This window comes from Lepisosteus oculatus, chromosome 12 (genome assembly GCF_040954835.1).
Source record: "Lepisosteus oculatus isolate fLepOcu1 chromosome 12, fLepOcu1.hap2, whole genome shotgun sequence".
In the NCBI taxonomy this organism is placed as follows: Eukaryota; Metazoa; Chordata; class Actinopteri; order Semionotiformes; family Lepisosteidae; genus Lepisosteus; species Lepisosteus oculatus.
This window is the reverse complement of record NC_090707.1, coordinates 34370555-34383836: the sequence shown is the minus strand read 5'-3', so window position 1 is coordinate 34383836 and position 13282 is coordinate 34370555. Positions and strand designations below refer to the sequence as shown.

The following is a 13282-nucleotide window of genomic DNA, read 5'->3' as shown; positions in this document are numbered from 1 at the left end:
AAAGTACAGTAGCACATATGTACATTTCTTAAAGTTACTATTTTATTGAAAACTATTGTTTTTTTGTGTGATTCTGCAAAACAAACACGGCATTTTATACTAATTGTTCTCGTTCTAGAAAAATGCAGATTGCCCCAAATGCTGCTTTCAGTCTGTACTGTCGCACATTAATGTGAAACACTGACATGCACATACTTGTACGTAGGGCAAGTTTTCTCAAACACCAGTTAACCTACCAGTACATTTCTGAGCTGTAGGAGAAAACCCACACATACATATGGAGAACATTCAAAATCCATGCCAATAGCATCTCAGGTCTGGAATTGAACCCAATGTCTTAGTACTGCAAGGCAGCAATGATAACTACTGTGCCACACTGATACATATAATTCCTTGGAATATTCCCTACTTCAGAAAGGACACATAATATATTGATTATATTTCTAACACTTAAAAGTACATCAAACTGGATTTGGTATAATGCTGACACATGACATCCAGTTTAGTCTGTACTTTATTTTCTTTAAAAAAACAAACATTGTATACTCCTTTTCAGCCAAAGTAGTCAAAGCTATGTCGAAGTAAAATTGTGTTCTGGAAATGTGTAATTGTGATGGATCATACACTGAAAGCAAGATACAATCATCATTTAGGAGCTTGGCAAACAATAAAGTGATCCCTTGCTATTAACCTTTACTCTGGATTTTAGATTTTATATCAAGTACTCTAGTTGGGAATGTTTAATGACTGGAAATGCAAACAAATTTCGGTTGAGAGGAGGCTGTTTTTCTTTTTCGAGATTTAAGGGTGGGAGTCTTCGATGATTGAATTTTAACACATGAAGACTAATGGAAACAGGCAAATGACATCCAAGGTGGTTCAATTCTTTTCAGGTGCTACAGGCTGAGGGCCCTCATACAGATTTTCTGTGTAAGACAAACTGAAAAATTTGTGACGCAATCAGTATATTGGTAAGCACAGATGCATTTCGTACAATGTTAACTTTATATCTGTTGTAGCATGTACCCCGATGTGCTTGTTCTTTTGAATAAGAGACTCTCGGCTGTTATGTCTTGGTCGGAATGGAGAAAATTGCTATCTAAATGTGTTCTTTTCCTTTCCTTGGAGCTGCTAAGAGAAATTACAACATCAGTGGGGAAATATTTGGCCATTTCTGGAAGATAGTCGTCATAATGTACTCTTTCATTCAAGAGTAAAGATAATATTGTACTGCTGGCTCTGTGCCGGGTCTTACCAAACAGGTTTTTTTTCCAAGAGAGCTCATATCAAAGTGCTGATAATTTGGTTCTGCCTCCACAGCCCTTGGGTGTTAGTTTCAGTTTGTATTTTATGCAGTGCTTTGTTGTGGAGACCACCCGGGGTGAGGTTACGGCACCGAAGGACAGGTAACAGAAGTAACAGGAACATTCCAGTAATTCCAATTCAAACAAAATGAAATTAAAACGACAGAAGTGGTTCTAAATTCTAAGCCGGGCGTCATACAGGAGGTCAGAAGTCTCTAAGCAGGGCTGGATTTTGGTGTCCGTAGGCCCTAGGCACTTTCACTCGAAAATGTGCAAAAAGAGGGATAAACGCCAATTGAATTATGTTGATTGACATGATACACTTTAAACTATTCTAATTCTAAACCACTTGATGGATGGAGGGAGTCAGGCGACCATCGCTTCGATACTTCTAGTTTCTAGAACAGCTGCTAGACAGCGTATGATTGTTGGTTTGAAGCATCTAGAGTCGTTCGCAAGCCTGTTGTTTCAGCTCGTTTTTCATTAGTCACTAGTGTTTCCCTCCTAAAACACTAGCCCTAAAAATTTAGTAGGCCCTATGCACTGTGCCTAAAGGGTAATCCGGTACTGTCTCTAAGGCCACGGCTTTGGAAAAAAACAATTATCTTTCAAGAAAAAGAGTTACGTGAGGTTCAGTCCTTTGCAGCGATGAAGTTTTTAGTTTAAAAGAATAGTGGCGATGGGGCAGCTTGAGAGAAGAAAAGTGTTTTCACCTTGGAGTTATATATCGTCAGGCGGGGTGAAGGCAGGCAGAGTTCCAGAGCAGGGATGCACAACAAAAGTGTGTCACAAAGTCAGCTGACTGGTGCGGTATCCGAGGCTCATGTAGTGGAAGAGTTCAAGTTGGTTGGTACCCAAAGGAAACAGGCCGTTCCAACTTCAAAAATAACATTCCAAGGTAAATTTCTGATTGTAGAGAGAGTCGTTTTTTTTTTAAAAGGGAGAGTGAACGCAATGAGATCGACATTATTAAATGAGTTTGCATGAATACGTTTCAATTGCTACAGGTCTAACTTCCCCCTGGGTCTCATGCATTGTCGCATTGTCACATGTTTAGTCCCGGTAAAGCAGGGATGAAAAATTTCTTGTCTAGTATAGAAGTACTCTAGGTCTCTGCCACAAATAGAAAAAGGAATTGCAGAAACAGATCATCTGAGCACTTCACAGGGAAGACCGATTGAGCAGATTAATGAAGTGGCATGACTCAGGGTTATTTATGAATCAAAGCTACAGCTACAGCACCCACTTCTCTTATTGTATCTGAGATACAACTCTGCACCTAAAAACGCAAACCCCACTGCAATTAAAACCTAATGACGTCTGCGATATCGCAGATCTAATATTTCCAAAAAACAGGTTCTTTGCACACAAAATTAAAACATGGATCATAGGTACAGATCTAAACCATTTAGCAAATGGGAAGAGTCTGTTTTTTATTTTAATGGAATTGCTTGTTCATTTTTTTTTTGGTGTCTAGAAAAACAAAGTTTCTTTGCTGCATTTTTTTTAGCCAAAAATATATTAATAGGGCTATCTTTCTATCAGATTTTGGCTTCTCCAGTATAAAATCTGTTCCAATAGTCTATATAAACTTTTTTGATACCCAGGTAGATCCCTTGCAAGATTCTCATGTTTTGCGTTATATTTTCATTAAACATTTGAAAATGCCGTTAATACTTGAGAGCTCTCAAACTTTAAATGAATACTAATTCAAGCTTAAGACATGTAGATAACTACGAAGGACACTGTAAAGTCCTCAGATATAGGTCAGTATGCCCATTTCATGTGAATCTGAGATATATTGGTATTTTGGGAGATGTGTTTGAACAAGTCATGTTGTGTATGCAAGGTCCTTGAGTTAGTAAAAATCCAGATGCCTTTTTATTTGAAGGCTGGAGTTTCTGTCCCGTTTCGTACAGCCAAATCAGGACAATCAGATGTGTTCAGTCTTGGTTTCCTTCCTGGATTAAAGCCAGTTTCCTGCTCTGTTGCCATGCAGGCTGGTATCCTTGATGTCTGCTAGTCTGGAAAACAATTACAATACACTTTCTACTGCAGAGACGGCAACATGTCTGTCTGTGGGTGTTGGTCCAGGGTTTTTATTTATATGGTTTGATGGTACAGAAAGTTCTACATTATATAGATTCAGTGTTGATAAAAATTAGTTTCATTTTCCTGTGACTGTAGGGGTAAAATATTGCATAGTCTATTTGCAATTTTGACTGTGTGATAGGTGGCGGATTTTCTAACCAGAGATCTCAATTTAACTTCAGGTTTTCCCAGTTTAACTGTGTGTACCGAGTTTTGCATATCACATCTGGTGAGACCAGACTACCTGGCACTTTTTTCAACTGGTTGAACAGTAAGAGGATTAATTGGAAACTAGTCTGGGAAGCAGTGAAAAATTGCACAAAACAGCTGTCTGTCTGGTTTTCTAGAAGGCTGTTTCTAATTTGTTGTAAAGGAAACAAATGACTTGGCTTTTCCTGTGCGGTCAAAAATGTGTATTTTCCCCACTCCTGAGAAAGCTGGATATATGTGTTTTAAAAATATAGGAGAAGTATTTTTTTTTCTTCAATTTTAAGTTAGAATTTGCCAATATGAAATGATACTATGAAACCTCAGTTGACCAGAGGTGTTAAAGATGTAGAACTGTACTTGGGAGATTAAAAAAAACAAACATACAAGAAGATATATAGGGTTGCCATGCAACAGTGACCTTAGTGAGTGGCCTTGTGTCTGTAAAATTGGAAGTGTTGTCAGGGAAATCCATATCTCTCGGTCAATCACTGTTTAATTTGCTTCTCTGCAAAGAGGAAAGCTCCGAGACATGCATATTTCTGAGAAGGGCATATTTCTGAGTAAAGTGGACATAGCTCACATCCCACAGGTGCTAACACTGGGTCTATAGCCAAGTTGAGAAACAGTTAGCCATTTCCAACTAGCACAAAAGGGAAAATACGTGATTCCGGTTTATAACACTTAGCAACCGCAAAACAAATAAGACAGTGTTGTTAGATGTGAATACAGGAAAATAAGATGTTTTTTTCTTTGGACAAATGAGTATGTAGGTGGCACTGTAGTTGCATGGCTGTTCTTGAAATTTTTTATATAAGACAGCACAGCAGAATTAAGTATTCCGTCATATAGGAAACAATAAAAGTAAATTGTTCAGTTCTTAGGCTGTAAATCTTTTTTTGTAAAAATGCACATTTATCACAAAAAGCAACATATAACTGAACTGGGCCGTATACACATTAACTCACCTTGCAGGCAGTGAAAGGGTATGAGCTTTCGAGAAGCATTTCAGTTCGAAATCTGAGTAGATGTCTTGTAGTATGAATGTATAATGCAGGAACACTCTCTTACCGAATGTAACAGTGGTTTTCATGAACAACATGGGTGGCTATGGGGAAACTTTGCAAATGAGCCTTTATTCTTTTTTTCCGTTTCAGTTTTTTCGATCTGTGCAGGCGACATGCACTGAACTTCTGAAAGTGATCGAGAAGTATCAGCAGAGGATAACTCGTGAGTACCCGCCAGGCCAGGCGCAGAAAAAACATTTATTGCTACGATGAGCATTAGAGGGTAGGCAGGTTGGTCTCCATTAGAGAATACTGGAGTCTTGTGGGATGTAGATTGATTCAGCAGACTTTGTGTGAATTATGTTGAGAGATGAGTAACAGGATGCTCTGATTAACATTCGGTAATGGTCTTCATTAATCAAGTATTTAAGATCTGGATTTGTTCAAACTGTACATTAACCTTGACTAGAGATGCATGCAACCTTAACCTGAAAGAAATCTAACTTGTAATAAGAGGGTGTAAAGTAATTTGGTCCAAAATTGTACATTTTGTTTTTCTAAATCCTGTTTAGTCTTTAGCCTAATGGGGTGTTTTTCTCAAAAACTGTCCCACCCACATTCTTGAATTCCAGTTTTTGGCCAGATTGCTGCAGAATTTGTCCACTGACATGAACTTTCCTAATGTAACTACTTGTGAATTACATGGAAGTTCTAGTGAAGTATGTAAACAGAGGGGTGAAAACCATCTGGTCCCTTCCACTGATGTGAAAATAGTACAGCGAATTTACAGAGGGAATGGCGAAGGAATGTAGCCATTCCTTAAGGAAGAAGGATATCATATAAGATAGAGTGTCCAATTGGTTTCCTCTTGTTTATAACCTTTCTTGTCGTCTTTCTTCATTTGATCTTTAAATCTTTCAGAAGAAATAAAAACAAACCCATCAGATTTTCTTGGCTGTAGTTGATTTATAATTCGAACGACTGCTGTCTTTTTAACCTGCAGCCTTCACAGTTTTCTCCTGGCTTGCTCACAGACTGTCTGAACACATTTCTGCGTTTGCAGTTGAAATAACAGAGGGCTGGGGCATTTAAATTCACATCTCCTCGACTTTGGAACTACATGTCACTAAGCATCGCAGAATCACTTTTAAAGGAGCACGGAGAAGCCCAGTTATTAAGAGAGGCGGTTTATTAGCTGTCGGCCTTCTAGGTTGTGAATTAAAGTGTGCAGTACTTTGAGATAATCTTGAAATCGAGATTCCACTTGACAGATTTCATCATTTCTCTCTTTGCTGGCAGATTTATCCCAAGAGGAAAATGAATTGGGCTTGTTCCTGCGATTCCAGGCCGAACACGATAAAACCAAAGCAGGCAACATGATGGATGCCACCAGCAAGGCCCTCTGTACTTCAGCAAAGCAAAGGTCAGCTTGCCGACATTCAATGTCTTGAAGTCAATTAAACCTTCCATTTTAGAGCAATGCACTTTACTTCCCGGTTTTGCACATTATTCTGAGTGTTTGAGGTGAGATGCTCCACAGATAACACTGGGTCTTGGGTTTTCAGTGTTTGGAAGGACAGAAGGTGGTTAAAGGCAAAGGGACAGAACGTTATGGAAACGTCTGCCTCATTTGACTGCATGCACTTCGTCTTACGGATCTGCATAAATGGACGATTTAAATCACTTAGGAAGACAAAAAAAGGCCAATTCTGAGATGACGTTTGGGCTACCGTGATGTTTTGATGAACTTGTTCTAATTGTGGACAGGCTAGATTCAAATTCAGAGCCCTATCTCTAATTGGTAACAATGACCATCTAACACTGAGACAAAGAGAACAAGGAGCAAAGGGAAATATAGCAGACCCCTTTCTTTTTTTCCTTTACTACTTATTATATGTATTTAACCACTCAGACTAGGACGTTATGTGGGATGGGGAGCAGACTTTAACGCTGTCTGGCCCTAACATCATTTCCAGGCATTTTAGGGTCTTTGGATGTCTTTGGCTAGAATGAGGCATTCTCTCCTGTATTTATTAGTTCACACTTACCAAAATGCCAAGATTTCCCTTAATTCTGGTTCTGTGATCAGCAGTTCAAAGGCTAAGGTAGAAGCAGCCAAGATTTGTCCTGATGTTGTTACTTGTTTTAATATGGCCTGTGGCACTGGCTACTGTTCCAGGTAATGCTGTGGAGGTGTTTAATGTCTGTTTTCTGAATCTGACACGCATCTGAAAGCCCATACCTTTTGCTGTGGGTCCACATGAGTTCCATAAGCTCATTGTGTTTCTTCCAGCTTAGCCTGCAAGTAGGTGGGTGTGCCAATTGTATTGTTCTGCTCGCTTGAGACAACTTCTGTTTGGTGTGTAGGAGTATATTTCACCTTCACTAAGTGGCTAGTTTGGTTTTAATGCAGAGAGATTGAAGATGCGCTTGTGGGTGTAAAACAAAAATGATCAATTATCAGCTGTTTTTAGGCGTGCAAGCCATCAGTTTCATTCTAGATGTTATCAGGCCTTCTCATTAAGGTGGTGTCGTTGGTTACTTGAAATGTACCACATCTGTAGCAGATTCCTGTAGGCCACGTGGTGATTTTCCTCGAATCTCTGGATTTAATAGTCGGGAGTGTTTGTGTTTATGCGAAAGCAGGCCTTGGACCAGAAGTACCTTTTTATTTTCCCACAGAAAAGGACCACCCAGAGAAACTAAAATTAAAGATATCGCATAGATTGTTGTCATGCATGAAGCTGCTAGCCATAACAATTAAAATGTTCTTTTTCATACCGTTGGCTTGGCAGATATGGTCTCTGTTTAAACAGAGCAGGCGGTATTGCCTGCACTCTGTTTTAGTTCACATCCTTATGTTTTGCATGCTAATTGTATTTTATCTTGGTGGAAGCTTTGTTCCCATCAGCCCGAGAGAAATAACATCTTCCTCCATGTGACAGAAGGTGTGTTCTGTGTTTCAGTCTTAGCCTAGAACACTAGTATCCACTGCTGGAGGTCTGCCACATGTTCTGGATTACATACCAGACTCTAATTGACACTTAATGAATAAATAAAGGACTCTTAATGACTTGATGTGAATCACTTGTGCACTTTGTTGGTCTGTGTTGCCAGGTCTGTATTAGGTCTTCATTAATTAATGTTTATCAGTTTCCTATAAAACCTGGTGAAATATATACAGTAGTGTTTTCGGGACCAGGAGTGAATATTGCTGGCCTAGATAAGTATCCTCTAGCTTTCTGTTTCCAATATGGGAGCCCCAGTCCAGCAGTTTTATGGAACAGCAATCATTTGTCAAGGTCTAAGAGATTCTGCGCACTTTTGTTCTGATCAGTTCAGCAGGTGATTTGTTAACTTTACAGATCATTTGTATCCAAAAATGTGGAACACCTATGAGTTCCACTGTAAAGGACACAGTTCCCTTCAATAAATACAGTTGGTTAATTAATCACTCTCCAGAAACAGGTGAACCGTAGGAACAGTTGGATGGGAGCTTTTTATTCTGGTGATGGTTCTGGTTAAAAAAAATGTTTTATCTCAGAAACCCCCGTTTCTAGATGATACTTAAATTTGTTCACAAATCCTGTATCTATGCATTTACTGGAAATGTACTTGAAACATTCTGGAATGTCTCTATATGCACAAGACTTGTGTTGTGGCAGTGCCTCTCTGCTGAATGTTGCGTAGGGGGTGTTGGAAGATAACACTAAGTAGTGCTCTTTAAAGAGGAGTTGATGGTGTGCAATAGCCTAATTTTAGCACAAGCAAGCAGACAAGTCCGTTTTGAGAGAGATGGAAGGTTCCACTGCCTACGTTTGTGTTTTTGTGGTTGTAGTCAGATATATCTTTTCCATTTTTTAAACAATGACATTGACTTAGACATTGTATTTGCAGAAATTAATTATATACCTGTACGATTAAATTATATTCATTTATAATATTTATAATAGTCAAAGTTTGTAATATAAAGTACTATCTTTTTTATCTGTCAGTCTACAGATAGACATGAAACATAACGTTGTAGTTCTTTATTCTTTTTTATGATAATTCCCTTTGTCATATTAACTCAGGGCAATGATTCATTAGTTTAGCCCAATTCATGGAAAAGAACCTTAATTTATAACTTAGAATATTGAAATTCAGAGTAAGTAGTAATCAGTTCTGTTTGGTATTTAGACAATACACACCTTAAGCTTAAAAAAATAAATAGAAAAGATGATTGCATGAAGGTTGTATGGGTGTTTTCCCACACTGTGAAAACTGAATTATGTTGCTAACTACAGCATGTGTAATTAACCTGGTAAGTTAATTGGATTTTGGGAAAACAGGTCCTGGTGTGACTGTCTGTCCTATGATGGACTGGTGTCCTGTCCAGGGTGTACCCCACCTTGTGCCCCTTGCTGGCGTAGGCTCTGGCACCCCTGCAGCCCTGTATTGCAAGGCGGAGCGGTGGCTCTGTGGCTAAGGATCTGCGCCTGTGGCTGGAAGGTTGCCGGTTCAAATCCCGTGGCTGGCAGAGGAGTCCTACTGCACCAGGGGTGGCATATAAATGGCTGACCCTGCGCTCTAACCCCAAGCTTCTCTCCCTGTCTGTGTGTCTCATTGGAGAGCTAGCTGGGGTATGCGGAAATATATTTCTTAATGCAAGAAATTGTAAAGGGTTAATAAAGTGATGTTGTTATTATTATTATTAAAGGAGTTTAGAAAATGGATGGATATATAGTCAGATCAGATCTCGGTTCTTGAAGACGGAGCCTTGCCTGTGGCCAATCCGTGTCTTTCTCTCCCCCCCTCACTTTGGTGGCAGGCTGGCCCTTTGCACTCCGCTGCATCGGCTGCACCAGGAGGTGGAGACGTTTCGGCGGCGTGCCATCTCCGACAGCCTGATCACGGTGGAGCGCATGGAGAAGGCCCGCACCGAGTATCGGGGCGCCCTGCTCTGGATGAAGGACGTGTCCCAGGAGCTGGACCCCGACACGTACAAACAGCTGGAGAAGTTCCGCAAGGTGAGCAGAGAGATTGAAGGGTCCCTAGTCTCACACCAGTGGGCCAGTGGGCCTGCACGGATCTTCCTCTCCTCGATCTAGACCACACAGTCCAGTTAGTCTTCACGTTTTCGGATGAGCAAAGTTTAAAGTGGATTTGAGCCGTATTTGTGGAGAAATGGTGCAGTTCGAAATGAAACGAGCATTATCTTCCAGACCAGCCAGAGTAATATTTCCAGGATCCATAAAGCAGATGAATTATTCCTTTGTTTTCTTTTGGTATATTTCGGGTCTGTCTAGGGCTCATCCACTGGCTGTCCTCAACTTTGATCCTGGCTATTCAGCAGATGTCCTGAAAGCCCTGTGAATGTGGCGTTACAGAGAGTGGAATGCTTGTAAGCTGTTAGGAACATTTCTTGGTAATAATGTAGCTGTGTGGCAGTAGTATTTTAAACTCAGATATATATATATACATGTGCAGGAAAAATTCTGTTAAGTTTTGCGCAGTGAACGTCGCATTCAGCCAATCACTATTTCAGTGGTGTCCTATGCTTCAGTCGCTGAGACACGGTGACATCACCATATGAGTGGGTAAATTACATTAAATTGTACTGCACTGGAGATATGCATCCAGTGGTCATGAAGCTGATTGTGCAGTCCCAGAGGCCAGTGCAGTTCAGTCTATTATCAAAAAAGCTGTTTAGCCAACCTGACTTGCAAGGCAGCACTGCAGCCTCAACAGGATGGACTCTGGCCCATGATTCTTGAGCGCACACTCTTTGAAGACGGCAGTTAACCTAGACAGCCTGCCTCTGGAATGTGGGAGCACCAGGAGAAATCCCAAGCGGATATGAGGAGGGCATGCAAAACTCTCCAGTCCAGAATTGAACCCAGAACCCAAGAGGTGTGAGGCAGGTTAGCCATCTGCCATGCCTCTGTGCCACCAGCTGCTGTGTTTGTCTGAGGGAATTATCACAGCCACAAGATCCAAGTCAGCCATCAGGTGCAGAAGCACAGAAACAGTCAATTCGATTGCATGAGACTGTGTGCATAAGATATTTTTGGTTAGTGCTTCATCCTTAGCGTGTATTAAAAGAAATGAATCCATGCATACATCCAGAATGCTGTTGGGTTTCTGCAACACTCCAGGTATATTTTTGCTCTGCTTTGACTGGCTGGCTCTATGTTGTCACAATGTCAGACATGTTCCCTCATGGGGTGTTACCCTACCCAGCCTTGTTTTTAAAACTGGGGAACATTTCAAAGGAGTGACACAGTGATGCAATGGTCAGAATTACTGCCCTGCTGCGCTGTGGCCCTGGGTTCGATTCCGGACTTGGTGTGCTATCTGCGTGGAGTTGGTGTCTTCTGGATGTTCCCGACCAGAGTCCAAAGACATACTGGTAGGTTCAGGGGATTCTGGGAATATTGGCTCTGGTGTGAGTGTGTGTGCCCTGTGATGGACTGATGAACTGGTCTTGGGCCTGTTACTTACTGGGATAGACCCTGGCACCCCTGTGACCCTGAATTGCACGAAGCAGGTAGAAGATGGATGGAACATTTAAAATAATAATAATAATAATAATAATAATAATAATAATAATAATTATTATTATTATTATTATTATTATTATTATTATTATTATTATTAAAAGACAGCTGAATAAGGCATAACATGGAGAGCCATGTGGAAAAAAAAACACATTTTTAACTGTTGATCTGCCCTGTCCGTTTCACAAGCACAGCTTGATACCAGGCCTGTGTTAAGAATAGTTACGTGTTCTTAATTGCTGATCACAGGGCAAGGAGACCTCTCTCTGGTTATTTCATGCATTAGTTCATCACCTTAACTCCAGACTCCCCCTGTGGATAAACACAGCTCACTGTTTCTGGCTCTGCAGCAAGACGTCGCGTTTGCAATGAGCAGGAAATGGCTGAACTGAAAAGAAAAATATCTTCCCCCGTGCTCGGAGAAAAAGTTAATGCAGCGAAACATCCAAACATGGCTAGACTGCTTCTCCCCTGTAGCTTTTAATTTTTTTTCCTGTGTGCACAGTTGCTAGGGAGTAGAGGATTTCTTCTATGCCATAAATGGACGAGAGTTCAGACCAGGAAAAACAAAAGGAGGCCAGAGCCTACTGTCCTCTGGCGGATTGACTTTTGCTTTTGACATCAGGTGACATTTTGTGACCTGACCAGTTTTTCTCCTTTCTCCCTATTCCTGCGTGACCCCCTGACAGGAAAACAATTTCTCTGGATGGAAGAATGAGATTATTTCTCCCCTAAAAAGCGAGAAGATAAAAAATAAACAGTATTTTGGCTGTCGAGCCTTCTTTAAGCTCAAGCGCTAACACAGCTGTTGTGCTCTCACATTGATCACATGGATCAAGTCTACCAGAGAACCTACTTCAGAACTGGCAGTTAAACACAGTGTGTAACTTAAGAATTTAAGCAGAAATTAAGAATTTCCACTTTGGTGGAAAAAAATAAATTAACTGAAAAGAACAACTCTTTGCCCAAGGAGTCAGAAGCCTGGGAGAAGCTGTCTGTTCAAGTTTTTGAAGCTGACATTGTGGAATCCTTCTAGAAATAGCTGGACAGTTTTTTTTACTAGTTAGCAATTCGCTGTACAAGTATTCGTTTGTTCTTGGGTGTGCTTATCATTGGCAGGATACATTGCCTGGTTTTTTTTTAATGTGGATATTATCGTTATAACTTTACTCAGCGGTTTGTTTTTGCGAGTCTGTTCAGTATCTTCTCAGCTGTGTCACCTTGAAAGACCGATGATAAATGGTTGAGATTAGATAATAACTAGCAGGGAACAGTAGAGTGCATTTGACTCCATATCTGGTCCTAACTGCAATTAATAAAACAGAATTACCTGTAGAGATGTACCTTAGTAACACTTGGCAGCAGAAACAATCTTTTTAGCCCAGCAAAGAGGGTTTAATAAAAAGCTCTAACGTTTGTGGACAATTCAAGTTTAGTGCAGTTTATCTACAGTAAATTCTAATTTAATTTAGATAATGACCAGAGTATGTAACTGATGAGCAGTGCTATCCACATGGTCTTCTCACAACTTATTTTAACCTACAAAAGGTTCTGGATTGTGCAAGAATTGCTTTCAATTATCTATAGTTCATTTGAAAATACTAGCACTATACAGTCCTGGGATGATTCACATCAGATAAAATACAAAAGGTTTAGCATGTAGGTAGTTTTTATGTAAAGGGACTCCCAAAATCAAACCGTATTTGCGCCGAGACGTTAGTCAAATTTTGTCAAATCTGAGAAGCATTAACTGAATCTGCTAAAAACAGTCCCTGTGACATTCAGTCCAAGGCAGCTTTAATGGAGATTGTCAGGCATATCTCAGCTCTAAATGTTAACTCATGGTGCCAGTCAGTCATTTCACAAAATGGTTTGTATTCCAAACAGTACACCAGACTGGCTTCTGTGAGGACTTTGGCTGTCTGCCTCACCTGTCTAAGTTCAGTTTCAGTTTCATAAGGGATGAGCCAGTAGGAGAACAAATTAGACTATGGAGGTCTCAGTATGAATACTGCCCAGTAAGATTGCTTTCTTCTTGATAAGAGCTTTGTAACTGGAGACCGTCTCCATCCTTGCATAAAATCCCACTGAGCAGTGCAAGTCTGTATTCACTCCAGCTAGGAGCTTGGACTTG

The 13282-nt window shown here is 40.4% G+C and overlaps 1 protein-coding gene across 4 annotated transcripts in view; it reads left to right on the top strand.

The window, feature by feature from the left end:
- ical1 (islet cell autoantigen 1-like) overlaps positions 1–13282 on the top strand; it is a 43007-nt gene that overhangs the window by 5308 nt on the left and 24417 nt on the right. For all 4 annotated transcript variants that reach the window (XM_015359375.2, XM_006636763.3, XM_015359377.2 and 1 more), the window contains exons 5-7: positions 4760–4832; positions 5909–6032; positions 9420–9618. In XM_015359375.2, coding sequence (XP_015214861.2) covers positions 4760–4832; positions 5909–6032; positions 9420–9618 — 396 coding nt within the window. The remainder of the gene's footprint in view (positions 1–4759; positions 4833–5908; positions 6033–9419; positions 9619–13282) is intronic.